This window comes from Callithrix jacchus, chromosome 14 (assembly GCF_049354715.1).
Source record: "Callithrix jacchus isolate 240 chromosome 14, calJac240_pri, whole genome shotgun sequence".
Taxonomy (NCBI): Eukaryota; Metazoa; Chordata; class Mammalia; order Primates; family Cebidae; genus Callithrix; species Callithrix jacchus.
This window is the reverse complement of record NC_133515.1, coordinates 90,553,373-90,570,625: the sequence shown is the minus strand read 5'-3', so window position 1 is coordinate 90,570,625 and position 17,253 is coordinate 90,553,373. Positions and strand designations below refer to the sequence as shown.

The 17,253-nt window shown below is 37.7% G+C and overlaps 1 protein-coding gene across 7 annotated transcripts in view; it reads left to right on the top strand.

Moving 5' to 3' along the window:
- The window catches only part of NCOA1 (nuclear receptor coactivator 1), a 290,014-nt gene that overhangs the window by 168,055 nt on the left and 104,706 nt on the right, over positions 1 to 17,253 (top strand). For all 7 annotated transcript variants that reach the window (XM_078349811.1, XM_078349815.1, XM_078349814.1 and 4 more), the window contains 2 exons: positions 1,502 to 1,668; positions 11,423 to 11,520. In XM_078349811.1, coding sequence (XP_078205937.1) covers positions 1,502 to 1,668; positions 11,423 to 11,520 — 265 coding nt within the window. The remainder of the gene's footprint in view (positions 1 to 1,501; positions 1,669 to 11,422; positions 11,521 to 17,253) is intronic.

Here is a 17,253-nt window from a genome sequence, read left to right as displayed (position 1 = left end):
AATCATAGCTCACTACAACTTCCAACTCCTGGGATCAAGCAATCATCCCACCTCAGCCTCTGGAGTAGCTGGAACTACAGACTCAACCCATCACTCCTGGCTAATTTTTTTTTTTTTTTTTAAGAGACCGGGTTTTATTGTGTTACCCAGGCTGGTCTTGAACTCCTAGCCTCAAGCTATCCTCCTGCCTCTGTCTCCCAAAGTTCTGGGATTACAGTTGTGAGCTGCTGTACCCAGCTGAACCTGTGCTTTTAAGCAGTATACCATGCTTTTTATCATGGCATGCAAGATCCCACATCACTTGCCCTTTTGTCTCTTATCATATGTAGTTTAGCTATACTGAACCACTTGTAGATTCTTTATCTTAGTATTTTCACTCTTATTTTATACCTTTGAAAAAATTGGTTTTTTTTCTTTCAGAAAACCAGCCTCTCCCTACCACTAAGTTCATGCATCTCGTTTTCTAGATCTAGATGTATACTTTTGTAGTGTTCTAGTCTTGTTGCATAGTATTATAATGTTCTGTTTTGTTTTCCAAATAATTGGGAGCTACATCGTATTTATTTATTTATAATGATTTTTATTGCTGCTTATAAAACAAAGAGATACTTGTGACCAATTTTTCCTATTATATTAGTTTGATAATAACAAAGTTTCAAAGTCATGCTTCACTGTCTTTATATGTGTCACAAAACAAATTGCCTGATTTCTTGGCTAAATAAACCAGGGCTAATGACTGGAAAGCAAAAATGAATCGTAGTCATTCAATACATTTGGTACACTTTTTTTAAAAAAGTGCTACCTGTACTGTATGCACTGTTATTCCTTGTTCTCATTATTTTTCTTTAAAATAAATTGTTTGATTTTGTTTATTGTGTTTATGGGAACTTATAAATAGATTTTTTAAATATTTCTTTTAGGACACAGCTATACACAGAATACATTGTTCACTGTACCTTCATTTCTGATTATTATTAGCCTTCTTATTTTGCTTTTGAATGGATACTTTTTTGATGAGGATCAACCAATGGTTTAATCATAAGAAATAAGAGTTTATCAGATTTCTGATTATAACTTATTTGAATTCTAGTATTGTCTTCCCTGCTTAATTTATAACTGTTATTTTAAATTTATATTTTTCTATTTCAAGAAGTTATTTATAATATAAAGTAGATCCAAATCCAACTAGTGTATTTATTAGGTTTACTTTTAATATCTAGTGATTGTTATTTGAAAATATTCAAGGTATATATATGATTGGAGAAATACATCTGTTATAGCAGTCAATTTACTTTATATATTTTAGCCAGAATTGTTTTCTAAACTTTGGTATTTTGTAGTATCTGCTTTTTAGATGTGAATTTATGTCACTTTCTAAATCTGGTTTTATATTTTCAATAAAAATAATGATCTTACTAAATGTGTAAGCATTAGATACTTGATCAGAGAAGGAAATATGGTGATACAAATGTACACTAACTGGATTTTCTTTGTGTAACAGCACTGAAAAGAGGCGCAGGGAGCAAGAAAATAAATATTTAGAAGAACTAGCTGAGTTACTGTCTGCCAACATTAGTGACATTGACAGCTTGAGTGTAAAACCAGACAAATGCAAGATTTTGAAGAAAACAGTAGATCAGATACAGCTAATGAAGAGAATGGAACAAGGTAAAAAAAAAAAAAAGAACCATGGCTGTGTGCTCTGTTATTAAGACATTTATAATACATGACTTTACTTTTTTATTATTAAGAAATTACATTGAACATTATAATTTTATATAGAAGTGTCTTTAAGATCCTGTTTATTTTAGACAGTGAACCTGAGAATCTTCTTGTTAAAATATCTTAATAAGTTAACTCAAAACCTGGTTGTTTAAGGAGATTATGGGACTCAATATCATAGGGGATTGAGTTAGAAGACACAAGTTGTGGAGTTTGGCCTGAGGCCCTGGCATAGAGTTCTTTAGGACAGTAAGAGTTCTTTTTTTTTTTTTTTGAGACAGAATCTCACTCTGTCACCCAGGTTGGAGTCCAGTGGCACCATCTCGGCTCACTGCAACCTCCACCTTCCAGGTTAAGTGAGTCTCCTGCCTTAGCCTCCCTAGTAGCTGGGATTAGAGGCATCCACCACCATGGCCGGCTAATTTTTGTATTTTTAGTAGAGTCGGGGTTTCACCATCTTGGCAAGGCTGGTCTTGAACTCTTGACCTTGTGATCCACCTACCGTGGCTTCCCAAAGCACTGGGATTACAGACGTGAGCCACCAGGCCTGGCCAATAGGAGTTTTTTAGGATAGTAACTCTATGAGGGGAAAAATCTCTCCACTTCTTTGAGGAAGTTTATCTCTACTTGGGCTCCCCTCTGAAAAAAAAAAAAATGATTTTTTTTTTTTTTTTTTGAGACAGAGTTTCACTCTGTCACCCAGGCTAGAGTGCAGTGGTGTGCAATCTCAGCTCACTGCAACCTCTGCCTCCTGGGTTCAAGCGATTCTCCTGTCTCAGCCTCCCGAGTAGCTGGGGTTACAGGTGTGCACCATCATGCCCAGCTAATTTTTGTGTTTTTAGTAGAGACGGGGTTTCACCATGTTGGCCAGGCTGGTGTATTTTTAAGGTTCATATTTATACTACCTACATTCACTGGGAACCCCATACCATCAAACTTTTTGGTTGCCTACCATAAACAAAGGCAAAGCACTTTGAAGAAACAATCCCACAAGCTGGTCCCATGGAAGTGCCACAGAAAAAGTACTTCTGAGGGTGATTTTACACTGCAAAGTTACTTAACATATGAAGAAATAATCTAGAGTAACAGCGCAAATAACAGAATGACTGACCCCACAGAACTTCAGATTATATAAGCATTAAAGTTTTATAATTTTAAGATCTTAGAAGCTGGAAAACAGTGTAGTGACAACTGATTTCACCAGCAGGAGAAACTGTATTGTAAAACTGCAGAGGGGAGCATCAGCAAGAGGCTCTATGCCACCCTTCCTTGCTTGGTCTCAAAACACTAACAGCCTAGCTCATACTCCCTAAATTGAGGGTGGCAGGATTCCTCTGGGTATACTGAGCAGTTGGAGGGCGAAGTCATGTGGGGATGATCCTCAAATGAAAAAATTAGCTCCTTATCTTACCTCCACTCCTCACATAACTTCCAGCCAACTATTTAATGTGATTAAAAAGCCAGGTATTGGAGGAAAGACTGTAATATAAAAGAGAGCAAACCAATCAAACAAAAAGAAAAAAGGGAACTCAGTAAGCAGAGACAGGCAGGGAGCTGAAGAAAACTTAAAAAGATACCAGTCCTTCAGAGACATAAAGGATGGTATTTCATTATAAAATGAGAATAATTGCTACAAAACGAAACATTCAAAACCAGAAATAGCTTTTGGAACTTAAAAACAGGATAGTTGGAAAAAAAATTACCTCTTTACCTTGTTTCTACTCTGCCTCCTCACACTCTCTGCACACACCAGTTGCAGGCACACTCTGCTGTTCCCTTTGTCTGGAATACTCTCTCTCTAGGTATACACATGCTTTATTCACCCCTTTCATGTCCTTGCTCAAATAATGTCTTTTGAGTGAAGTTGTTCCTAACCAGCCTATTTGAAATATTTTTAAAACCAGGAAAGAAAATCTGTACATCTTTTTACACCTTCCTTATTTTCCCTGTAGTACTTTTTACATCTGACATACTACATATTTTATATATTATTTGCCTGCCCACACTAGAGTTCCACGATGGCAAGGATTTTTGTTTGTTCATGACTATATCCTCAGTACCTAAAATAGCACTTGGCTACATAGTAGGCTTTCAATGCATACTTGTTGAATGAAGGGATGAGATTTGAAGAAATATCTTAGAAAATAAGCAATGGAAAATGAGAGAAAAAATAAGACACTTATAGGATTAGTTCAGGAAGTCTAACATATGATTAATCCCAGAAAAAGAGAATAAAACAAATAGAAGGGAAGAAATGATAAGAGAAATAATGCCAAAATAATGTTCTCAGAACTAGAAGAATATTGGTTTCCAGATTAAAAGCCCTCATGTAGTGCCCAGTGCAGTTGTTGAAAAAGAAAGATAAAGAAACTCATACTAATGCACAATTTAGTGACATTTCAGAACACCAGGCAGAAAAACAGGAGAGAAGAAAAAGCAGGTCTCACACATACTAGATTGCTTTCAGAATAGGTTCACATTTCTCAATAACAACATTGAAAACTAGGATTCTAGGCCCAGAATTCTATGTTCATCCAGTTGAAGTTATGAGTGCCAGATAGGCATGTTTAGACATTCAAAGTCTCAAAGTTATTACCTCCTATTATACCTGTTTCAGAAATCTCTGTCTTATCGAAGATAGTAAAGCTAGAAAAAAGCACAGGATCTTAACTCAGGGAAACTATGGAATCTTTCTTAATCTTAGGAAAGGTAAAAGGAGCCCCAGAATTAAGTTGTGCGGCAGCCTAGAAAATAGCCGGTCACAGTTGGAGCAGGTGGATAGAGGACTCTAGGGAATATTTCCATGGGGCGGGGGGTGGGTGGGGAAAAGGAACACATAAGAGTATCTGCCAGCTGACTGAATCGAGATGAATTTTTCAGCTCTGGAGGGGAGCTTAGGGTTGAATTAAACTACACAAAATCCGAAACAATATAAGAAATGTAAATTATAACACACACACCTTGGCTTCCTTATAAAGTATGTGGTCATAGTAACATAGATATTAAATATTGGTTACTCAAAAAAATTGTTAAGACTATACTAAAAGTATGAGAGGAGGGTGTAAGTATGTTAAATTCTTACCTTTCATGATAGCATGATAGATTATGCCTAACATGGACAAAATCAGGTGTTACTGAGAAGTATGGAACATACTAATTAGAATATAGGCTAGGCAAGTAGAACAAGACACCCAAAGTACAGTGGTTTTAAACACATAGTCTAGAAAATTGTCAGAGATTGACTCCTTCCATCCTTTTTGCTCTGCCATTCCTAGGGTATTGCCATTATCCATGTGGTTAGACATGGCTCCCTTGTCCATGTCCCAGCTGACAAGAAGAAGAAAGAAACAAACAAGAAGGCGTGGTTCTTTCCCTTTATGGATAAGACCCAGAAATTGCATGTCACTCCCATTCACATTCCCTTAGGCCAGAAACTAGTCACATAGCCATTCCTACCTTAGGTTTTCCCTAAAATGTTAAATGTTTTGCACTTCATACAAAAATTATTTAATCTACTTGAACTTGATAGTTTATGTTTGTTAGAACTTGCTTAAAAACAAAAGCCTTCTTTACCTTCATATAATAAAACACATGAAATGATGAAGGAAATATATCTTAAAATGAGAAACTCCTGCACCATAATAATAATAATAAGATAATCTAATTTAAAAATAAGCAGGAGAGAGATCCAAGATGGCTGATTACTAGCAGCTTGGGATTGTAGCTCCCAGTGAAAGTGCAGAGAATGAGAGGATGCCACATTTTCAGACAAATTTTTGTTGCTCACGGACCAGGAGATTCCCAGCAGAGGAGCCCCACGAGTCGCCAGTGCCACTCTTGTGGCCAGCGTGGTGGTTTTGCCAGTGCCCTGGCACAACGGTTCTTGGTGCAGAGTAAACGGGACTGGCTGCCCTTTTGGTCGACGTTTGGAGCTCTGGGAAGGCAGAGTCACCTATTCAGCTGATTGAAGGACAAACTCAAGAAGGAAGCCAGACCAGAGATTCCCAGGAAGAAAAGCACCATGAATCTTAACGTCGTTGTTTTAGCCGGCACAGTGGGTTGCTCAGATTCTGGCTGGGAATCAACAAGTTGGACGTCCACTCAGACCTAATTAGAAAGCTGGTAATTACAAAGACAACAGGTGGATAAATTTACAATGATGGGAAGAAACCAGCCTAAAAAGGCTGAGAATACCCAAAATCAGAATGCCTCTCCCTCTACAGGGGATCACAGTTCCTCATCAACAAGGGAACAAGGCCTGATGGAGAACAAGTGCGTTCCAGTAACAGAATTAGGCTTCAGAAAGTGGATAAGAAACTTCTGTGAGTTAAAAGAACATGTTCTAGCCCAATGTAAAGAAACTAAGAATCTTGAAAAAAGGTTTGACCAAATCCTAATGAGAATAGACAATTTAGAGAGGAATATAAGTGATTAATGGAACTGAAGAATACAATACAAGAACTCCACTGATAGTATGCACAGGTTTTAACAGTTGAATTGATCAAGCAGAAGAAAGGATATCAGAGGTTGAAGACCAACTTAATGAAATGAAATGAGAAGACAAGATCAGAGAAGAAAGAGTAAAAAGGAATGAGCTAAGTCTCCAAGAAATATGGGACTATGTGAAAAGACCTAATTTACCTTTGATAGGTGTACCTGAATGTCATGAAGAGAATGAATCCAAGCTGGAAAATATTCTTCAGGATATTATTCAGGAAAACTTTCCTAACCTAGTAAGGCAGGACAATGCTCAACTCCAGGTAATAAAGAGAACACCACACAGATATTCCTCAAGTAGAGCAACCCCAAGACACATAATCGCTAGATTCACCAGGGTTGAAATAAAGGAAAAAATTCTAAGGGCAGCTAGAGAGAAAGGTCGGGTTACCCATAAAGGGAAGCCTATCAGACTCACAGCAGATCTCTCAGCTGAAACCCTGCAAACTAGAAGAGAGTAGGGGTCAACATTCAATATCCTCAAAGAAAAGAATTTTCAACCCAGAATCTCATATCCAGCCAAATTCAGCTTCATAAATGAAGGAAAAATAAAATTATTCACGAAGAAGCAGGCACTCAGATTTCATCACCACCAGGCCTGCTTTACAAGAGCTTCTGAAAGAAGCACTATACACAGAAAGGAACAACCAGTATCAGTCATCCCAAAAACTCACCCAAAGGTAAAGAGGATCTCCATAATGAAGAATCTACATCAATTAATGGGCAAAATAGCCAGCTAGCATTAAATGACAATATTAAACTCACACATATCAATATTAATCCTAAATTTACATGGATTAAATGCCCCAATCAAAGACACAGAAAGGAAAATTGAATAAAAAGTCAAAACCCATCTGTATGCTGTATCCAGATCCATCTCATAAGCAAGGACACACAAAGACGCAAAACAAAGCTTTGGTGGAAGACTTACCAATCAAATGGAGAGCAAAATAAAAAACAGCAGTTGTAACTTTCCTCTCTGACAAAATAGACTTTAATAGTAACAAAGACTAAAAGAAACAAAGACAGACATTACATAATGGTAAAAGGATCAATGCAACAACAGGAGTCAATGATCATAAATATATATGCACCCAATATAGGAACACGCAGATACATAAGACAAGTTCTTATTGACTTATAAAGAGACTTGGACTCCCGCACAATAATAGCGGGAGACTTTGACACCTCATTGTTAATAACAAGATAGAAAATTAACAGGGACATCTATGATTTGAACTCAGACCTAAAACAAGTAAACTCAGTGAATATTTATAGAATTCTTCACCCCAGGTCCACAGAACATACATTTTTCTCAGTATCATATTTTACCTACTCTGAAAGTGACCACATAATTGGAAGTAAATCACTCTTCAGCATTTGCATAGCATTTTACAGACTTAAATGAAATATTGTTAGTTTGTTTGTTTGTTATTTTCTTCCCTTTTTCCTTCCTGTCTCCACTGTTAAGCACAACTATCGGCATAAAAGAGGTTTTTAATCCCTATTTTTAGATTGCATTTCAGCCTGGGCAATAGAGCAAGACTCCTGTTCTCTCTTCCCCTTTTTCTTTCTCTTTCTTTCAAAATAATAATAATAATAATAAGCAAAGACCCTGAATAGACATTTCTCCAAATGGCCAACAAGCACGTCAAAAAGATGCCCTATATCATTAGCCATTAGGGAAATGCAAACTAAAATCAATAGAGATACCATTTCACACTCACTAAGATGGCTATAATCAAAAAGACAGATAAGGCTGGGTGCTGTGGCTCATGCCTGTAATCTCAGCATTTTGGGAGGCCAGGGTGAGAAGATTGCTTGAGCCCAGGAGTTTGAGACCAGCCTAGGCAACATAGCGAGGACCTTGTCTCTACAAAAAAATAAAAAGTTAGTCAGGCACAGTGGTGCATGCCTATAGTTCCAACTGTTCAGGAGGCTGAGGTGGAAGGATTGCTTCAGCCCAGGAGTCTGAGGTTGCAGTGAACTATGATTGTGTCACTGTACTCCATCCGGGGCAACAAAGCAAGGAGTGTCTTAGGGGAAAAAAGAAAGGTAATAACAAGTGTGGGTGAGAAATTGAAAGCCTCGCATACTTCTGATGGGAATGGAAAATGAAGGAGCCACGTTGGAAAACAGTCCAACAGTTTCTCAATTAGAGGAGAGTTTAGGGTTGAACATAGAGCTAGCTATCATATCCAATAATTCCACTTCTAGGTATATCCCCAAGAGAAATGAAAACATGTCCGTACAACAGTTTGTGCATGAATGTTCACAACATTATCACAAATGGCTAAAAAGTGGAAACTACCCATATGTCCATCAGCTGATGAACAGATATATAAAAGGTCATATATCTCCTATAATGGACTATTATTGGGCAATAAAAAGGAATAAAGTACTGATCAGTATTTCAACATAATGAACCCTGAGAACATTATGCTAAGCCAAAGAAGAAGCCCAATCACATGTGACCACATATTGTATGATTCCATTACTAGGAAATGTCCAAAAAAGGCAAATTCATTGAGATAAAAAATAAGTTGGTCATTGCCTAAGGCTAGGGGTATTGGAAAAATGGGGAGTAACTGGTAATGAGTATGGAGTTTTTTGGTGGGTGATGAAAATATTCTAAAATTGATTCTGACAGTAGTTGCACAACTGTGAATATACTAAAAATCATTGAATTGTGTGCTTTAAATAAGTTAATTGTATATCATATAAATTATAGCACACGAAAGCCATTATTATAAATATTTAGATGATACTTTATACCATAGATCTGCAAAACTTAAAAACTATGATATTGTTTTTCAGCGAGGATGCAGAAAAGCAAAACCAATGTTACAACCTCTTTGGAGAACAGTTTGTTTTATATTAATACCTAGTAATATAAATTATACAGACATAACGATCTTACAATTTTACTTCTAGTATTTATCCTGAAGAAACTGTGACACATCTACAAAAGAGGAAATACCGAAAATAGTTTATTATAGCACTGTATTATCAAAAGACCTACCAGTAGGGGAGTAGAAATCAACTGTGGATTACTTACGTAATACTCTAACAGCAGTTAAAATGAATGAATCAAATGTACATGTATCAATGTGATTAAATCTCAAACATGATATTAAGTGAAAAAAGCTGAAAATGTCTGTACAGTTGTCCCTTGGTATCTGTGGGGGGTTGGTTCCATGACCTCCCACTGATCTAAAATCTGAGTATGGTCAAATCTCTGATACAAAATGGTGTAGCAGCCAGGGGCAGTGGTGCATGCCTATAATCTCAGCTACTTGGAAGGCTGAGGCTGGAGGACTGCTTGAGTTTAGGAGTTTGGGGCTAACCTGGGCAACACAGCAAGATCCCTCTCTCTTAAAAGAAAACAAAATAAAAAATAAAATAAAATGGTATCATATTTGCATATAATTGACACACATCTTCCCATGTACTTTTTTTTTTTTTTTTGAGACAGGATCTCACTCTGTCACCCAGGCTGGAGTATGGCGGTGTGTTCTTGGCTAACTGCAACCTCCGCCTCCCAGGTCCAAGCGATTATCATGCCTCAGCCTCCTGAGTAGCTGAGATTACAGACATGTGCCACCATGCCCGACTCATTTTTGTATTTTTAGTAGAGACAGGATTTCACCATGTTGGCCAGGCTGGTCTTGAACTCCTGACCTCAAATGATCTGCCCTTCTTGGCCTCCCAAAGTGGTGGGATCACAGACATGAGCCATCTCACCCGGCCCATGTACTTTAAATAATCTCTAGATTATCTATTATAATACCTCCTACAATGTAAAGGGTTGTTGTACTGCATTGTTTAGGGAATAATAATAAATATATGTGTTCAGTACAGACCCAATTTTTTTTCAAATATTTTTGATCTGTGTTGAGTAGAATCCATGGATGTGAAGCCCATTAATTTGGAGGGCTAATGGTATGCATAACTATACATTTATATAAACTTTAAAACATGAAACAATCATATATTGTTTATGAAATCATACATATGTAGTAAAAGTATAAAAACATGCTTAGAATGATTATGACAACCTCAGAATAATGGTTCTCTGAAAAAAGAGAAGAAGGAGGACAGGGCTTTCACTGTATTTGCAACATGTATTTATTTAAAAAGAAAGGATCTGAAGCAAATGACGTTAACATCTTTGAAAACCGAATGGTGACTATTAATATGTGCTGTTATTTTCTCAATGTTTTGGAATACTTGAAATCCTTCTTTTTTTGAGACATGGTCTTGTTCTGACACCCAGTCTAGAGTGCAGTGGCACAATTATAGCCCACTGCTGCCTCAAACTCTTGGATTCAAGCAGTCCTCCAACCTCAGCCTCCCGAGTAGCTAGTATTACAGGCATGTACCACCATGCTTAGCTAATTTTTAAAATTTTTTGTAGAGATAAGGGTCTTGCTGTGCTGCCCAGGCTGTTCTCAAACTCCTGGCCTCAAGCAGTGCTCCCACCTTTGCCTCCCAGAGTGCTGAGATTATAGGCTTGGGCCACTGCACCCAACCCTGATGAAATACTTCCTGTTTTAAAGTGAAAATGTGAATTTCTATGCTCAATAATATCATATTTGGATTTTGGTTAACTAGTCTGACAGAAACTTTTATTATTTAAGTCTAATACTGCTTTAAGTTGATGGGATATGCAACATCACCTCACAAAAGAACTCTAAATTACTTAGCAGTTGCAGTTCTATCAATCAGAGCATCATAATATGAATGTGAAATGTTAGTGAGTTCATGCAGGTTCTCAAAAGAAAAATTATATTTTCATTCTCTCTTCAATGGTACTTGATCAAATCAGAAAAAGAAATAGAAAAATTGAGGAAATAATTATTCTTTTACAGCTTGCCCATTTCTTAAAACTTTTGTCATGGACTTTTTAAACAGGCTGCATATTTATAGCATTTTTCTCATTGTTGAAACACTGGATGTAGTATTCAAATCTTCATGCTACTATGTATTAGTTATATAATTTTCAGATATATTACTTAACCTTTGTGATGTTCCATTTTATAATCCATAACATGAGTATAATTAAGGTTGGTGGGAAAGTGCTTAGATACTGACTAAATGTCATTTGAATTTGAAATTTGGTGAATCTATGTCTTCGTAAACTTACCTTTATGGAAATGAGCCCTTTTCAGATATGTGATTTTTTTAAGTTTCTTTATTACAGAGAAATCAACAACTGATGACGACGTACAGAAATCAGACATCTCATCAAGTAGTCAAGGAGTGATAGAAAAGGAATCCTTGGGACCTCTTCTTTTGGAAGTAGGTGCCTTCATTGACTCAAAAAGTGATTAAAATCGTTGTTGTAGCCAATTCGGTTTTTTCTTTTGTTTTGTTTTGTTTTGAGGCAGGATCTCACTCTGTCGCCTAGGCTGGAGTGCAGTGGTGTTATCTCGGCTCACTGCAACCTCTGCCTCCCAGGATGCCTTGGATATAAGGCATTTTAATTTTTTTAAATGCTTTATATCCAGTTAATTGTAAAACAAAGTAAAGAACTTTTTATAATTATTTTATCATGAAAACTATTTGACAGTTGTTACTGTTTCAGAATCAGAAGTGAATAATGAACATAAGAAATTTTCATGAAGGCATTCTAAGCAGTGAGATGGAAAACTGAAGCTTATTGTATGGCTTTGCCTTTTATTTCCGCAGTGGTTAGGCCTAGTTGGGAAAATAAAATACTAGAATTACTTAGCTAACTAGTGTTATCTATATGTATATCATAGAATTTTACTTTTGAGTGAAGGCTCCCTCATTTTATTGCAGTACATGATTTTCTGCAACATTTACTGAGTAAAAATGTTTAAATTGTTTGTATAAATATTCTAAGAGAATTACAATTTTAACTGTCAAACTTTTTAATGTGAGGAATTTTTAAATTTGAATGGCTTTGTAATTACTGTGTAATTTTCACCTCTCCATTTTCTATTTAATCTTTACTCCTTGCATTCTCAATACAGATGTCTTATTTTCAAGCATCCTCATTACTTTAAGTGCTTTCTCTCCTATGTGAATGTTTAAAGACATATATATATATACACTCACCCCTCACAGTGTATAATTTCTATCTCTAGGTTTAATTATATATATTTATTTATGTAAGTATATATAAAACAAAAATTATCCTTTCCTTATCTTTCCTCAAGGCTCTCCTCTCTGGTGAAATATTATTTACTCAGACTTGCATAGGTCTCTTTATTTTCTAACTCCTTTATATGTTTTGTGGTATTACCCTACCTTGTCCTGTCTTTATATTAACCATAATTCCCTCTACCTACTGCTAATGTAAGAATAGTCTCAAAATTCAATTTTGCTTTTACACACCCAGAAATATAATGTATTCTCATTGCTTCACTTTTTACCTCTATAGAGATGATACCCAAATATGATTTTTTGCTTTTACCTCTTCTCATACTTCATTCCTGTAATAAATACTACTAATAATTAATAAATGCTAAATATTTTCAAGCTTCTTATTAGCGAATTCTCTCTCTGAATCTATATTTTTTATTTCCCTACCACATTATGCAGCCGCTTTATTGCTTCAGACTCTTGGTTTTAATGACTTATTAGGGGAACAAGCACATAATTTTGTAGAATTATAACATAAAAGACATTGGCCATTGAAACTAGGATGGAAACTACTCTCTGAGCAAGTACATGCACATATAACTGGTGAGGGATGTGGATTTCTTTTTGCCATTGCATTCTTTTCACAACCTATCAAGTTGATTATACGACATATGACTGCATGGTGGAAAACAGTGTTGTAACAAGTATAGTAAAAATATTAATTGTAGAATCTAGGCGGTGGACATACAGGTGTTCACTAAGAAATTCTTTAAACTTTGCTGTATTTTGAAAATTTTTAATATAAATTGCTGGAGGAAAATAAATAGGTATCTTATGCTCATTTCCCATTTCCATCTTTACCTCTGCCCCTGCTTACCAACTGCCACCATCGTATTACTTGGTGATATGTTTGGCTATGTGAACATTGATGTGAAAATGCTCAATAAAATACTGGCAAACTGAATCCAACAGCAAATATGAATTTATTGGAATGCTATTTGGATATCGCAGAACGATGCTTGGAAACAGAAAGAAATCAAGGTATCTTAAGGAGGCTAGAAAGCAAAAGCTTTGTTAATGGTCTCTTAGAAAGAACCATCCGGGCAGTGCCCTGCTGCTAGAATGAATATACTTTTGCTATGTTTAGCTTTTTGTAATTCTTCTCAAGATTCACATTTAAGGAGGAATTCTCCCAATGGCCTGATTAAGAATCCCATAAGATTTTATGTAGTGGAGATGAAAGTTTCCCAGAGGAAATCAGAATATTCTCTACTAGGGGAAAAGATGATTGTCGTTAAATAAACAGGCTGGGCGAGGTGGCTTATGCCTGTAATCCCAGCACTTTGGGAGGCTGAGACAGGTGGATCACTTGAGGTCAAGAGTTCAAGATCAGCCTGGCCAACATGACGAAACCCCATCTCTACTAAAAATACAAAAATTAGCTGTGTGTGGTGGTGAGCACCTGTAATCCCAGAATCTGAATGGCAATTCAGAATCTGGATGGCAACAAAGATCACTGAAATTCAGAGTGATGAAACCCAATCTAAGGAATCTAAGGAATCCCATAAAATGATAGAAGAGATTAAAGATAAAATACCCATTTTAAGAAAGAACCAAACTGATCTGATAGAGCTGAAAAACTCACTACAAGAAAAATTTCATAATATAATTGTTAATATTAATGGCAGTATCAACCAAGCTGAGGAAAGAATCTCAGAGCTCAAAGACCAGTTCTTCAGTCAACTTAGACAGAAATAAAGAAAAAAGAATAAAAAAGAATGAATAAAACCTCCGAGAAATATGGGATTATGTAAAGAGACTCAACCTACAGCTGATTGGTATCCCTGACAAAGAGGGAGAGTTTTTGTTTTTTGTTTTTTAATTTGCTTGAGAGAATTCTTTATGTGCCCGATACATGCCCCTCACAGCCTGGTCCAGACAGCAGCTGCCCTTACCTCCATGTAGGCTGCATAGAGGTGGACTTGGCAAGGTTTATGTGGATGGGCACAGAGTCCATCCCCCGCCAGGTCCTGAGAGTGACTGAGGGAAAGGGGTGGATTTCAGTGGGCTTTCTTACTGTGTTGGGTGCTCTTGGAGAAAGGCTGCGGGCCCAGCCAGAGCTGCAGCAGGATGACAGCATGGCACACATGCAGGGCCACAGAGCTGCAGGATGTGGAGGGGTATGTGTTCCAGGAGAGCTCAGTGAGCCCTAGCACCAACAACCTGAGCAGGTGTGTGAGCCAACATGCAGGCATGGCTCACAGGAGGCAGGGCAGTGTGTGGAAATACCAGATGTAGAACTGATAGTGGAGGAAGCAGCTGAAGCAAATGCCAATGAAGTTGGAGGTAAAGAGGGTAGAAACAATTTGGTTGGGTGTAAGGGGCTGGGGTGGAACCTTCCTTTTGGAAGGATCCCTCAGCAGTGACAAGTTACTTTCCCCTGTCCTGTGCCACCTACAGAGAGCAAACAACAGGAGCAGGGTGAGGTGGGCAGCCAACAGTCAGTTTTCACACTGCTATAAAGAATACCTGATACTGGGCCGGGCGGGCATGGTGGCTCACCCCTGTAATCCCAGCACTTTGGCAAGCCACAGCGGGTGGATCACTTGAAGTCAGGAGTTCGAGACCAACCTGGCCAACATGGTGAAACCCTTTCTCTGCTAAAAATAAAAAAATTAACCTGGCATGGTAGCACATGACTGTAATCCCAGCTACTCGGGAGACTGAGGCAGGAGAATCACTTGAACCTGGGAGACGGAGGTTGCAGTGAGCCAAGATCGCACCACTGCACTCCAGCCTGGGTGACAGAGCAAGACCCTGTCTCAAAAAAAAAAAAAAAAAAAACCTGAGAATGGGTAATTTATAAAGGAAAGAGGGGTGTTTTTGTTTGTTTGGTTTTGTTTTTTGAGACAGAGTCTTGTTTGTTCTGTCACCCAGGCTGGAATGCAGTGATACAATCTTGGTTTACTGCAACCTCCCCCTCCTGGGTTTAAGCAATTCTCATGCCTCACCCTCCTGAGTATCTGGAACTACAGGCATGTACCACCATGCCCGGCTAATTTTTGTATTTTTACCAGAAACAGTGTTTCACCATGTTGGCCAGTCTGGTCTCAAACTGCTGGCCTCACGTGATCCACCCGCGTCGGCTTCCCAAAGTGCTGGGTTTGCAGGCATGAGCTACCGTACCTGGCTAGAAAGAGGTTTAATTGACTTATAGTTCCACATGACTATGGAGGCCTTGGGAAATTTACATTACAGCAGAAGGCAAAGGAGAAGCAAGTACTTTTTTCACCAAGCAGCAGGAGAGAGAAAGAATGAGAGAGCGAGGATGTGCCACACTTTTTTTCCCTTCAACTTTTAAATTCCAGGGTATGTGTGCAGGATATGCAGGTTTGTTACATAGCTGCACAGATCATACCATCACCTCGGTGTTAAGCCCAGCATCCATTAGCTATTCTTCCTCATACTCTCCCTCCTGCCACCCTTGCCCCCGACAAGCCTCAATGTGTGTTGTTGTCCCCACATATATCCATAGGTTCTCATTGTTCAGCTCCCACTTGTAAGTGAGAACATGCAGCATTTGGTTTGATGTTCCTGCATTAATTTGCTGTGGATAACAGCTTTCAACTCCATCCAGGTCCCTGCAAAGGACGGTGATTTTATTTCTTTTTATGACTACATAGTATTCCATGGTGTCTATGTACCACATTTTGTTTATCCAGTCTATCATTGATGGGCATTTAGGTTGATTCCAGGTCTTTGCTATTGTGAATAGTGCTGTGATGAACGTACACGTGCATATATCTTCATAATAAATGATTTATATGCCTTTGGATATGTACTCAGTAATGAGATTGCTAGGTCAAATGGTATTTCTGCCTCCAGATCTTTGAGTAATCGCTACACTGCCTACCATGATGGTTGAACTAATTTACACTCCCACCAACAGTGTAAAGGCATTCCTATTTCTCCACAGCCTTACCAGCATCTATTGCTTTTTGATTTTTTAATAATCACCATTCTGACTGTTGTGAAATGGTATCTCATTGTGGTTTTCATTGTCATCTCTCTAATCATCAGTGATGTTGACCTTCTTTTCATGTTTGTTGGCCGCATTAATGTCTTCTTTTGAGAAGTGTCTGTTTATGTTCTTTGCCCCCTTTTTAATGTGGTTGTTTTTTGTCTTGTAATTTGTTTAAGTTCCTTGTAGATGCTGGATATTAGACCTTTGTCAGATAGATAGATTGCAGAAATTTTCTCCCATTCTGTAGGTTGTTCACTCTGATGAGAGTTTCTTTTGCTGTGCAGAAGCTCTTTAACTTAATTAGATCCCATTTGTTAATTTTTGCTTTTGTTGCAGTTGCTTATGGTGTTTTCATCATGAAGTCTTCGCTTGTGCCTATGTACTAAATGGTATTGCCTAGATATTCTTCTAGGGTTTATATAGTTTTGGGTTATGTCTTTTATTACCAGAACTTTGTCCAGTCACAGTCACTTGGATAGTTTCATTTAAAGCCAAGGCCCTGGTGAGAAGCATTGGCTAATATGAATGCTTCCATAAGACATAAGGTGGTCTTCCTCAAAGGATGACATCCGGGGCAGTGTTTGGAAAAGCTCTCAGATTGATTACTGAATGCATAGGCATTTGTTGTCTTCTCTGTATGCAGTACAACATAAAACCAGCTGTCGGGACTTGGAGGAATAGGAAGATTCCTTCCCAGGAGCACACTTTGAAGTTAATTAGATAAATAACATATGAGGGAAACTTGTAGAACAAGAACAAGTAATAACAGATTATATTAACCAGATACACTTTTAGAAAATAGAGATGCTTCTAATATTTGTAGGAATAGTCTCAAAAATTATTCCCTGAAACGTTACCAGTCTCTTGAGGGTGGAATTCTGGCAGATCTTCTGCTATCG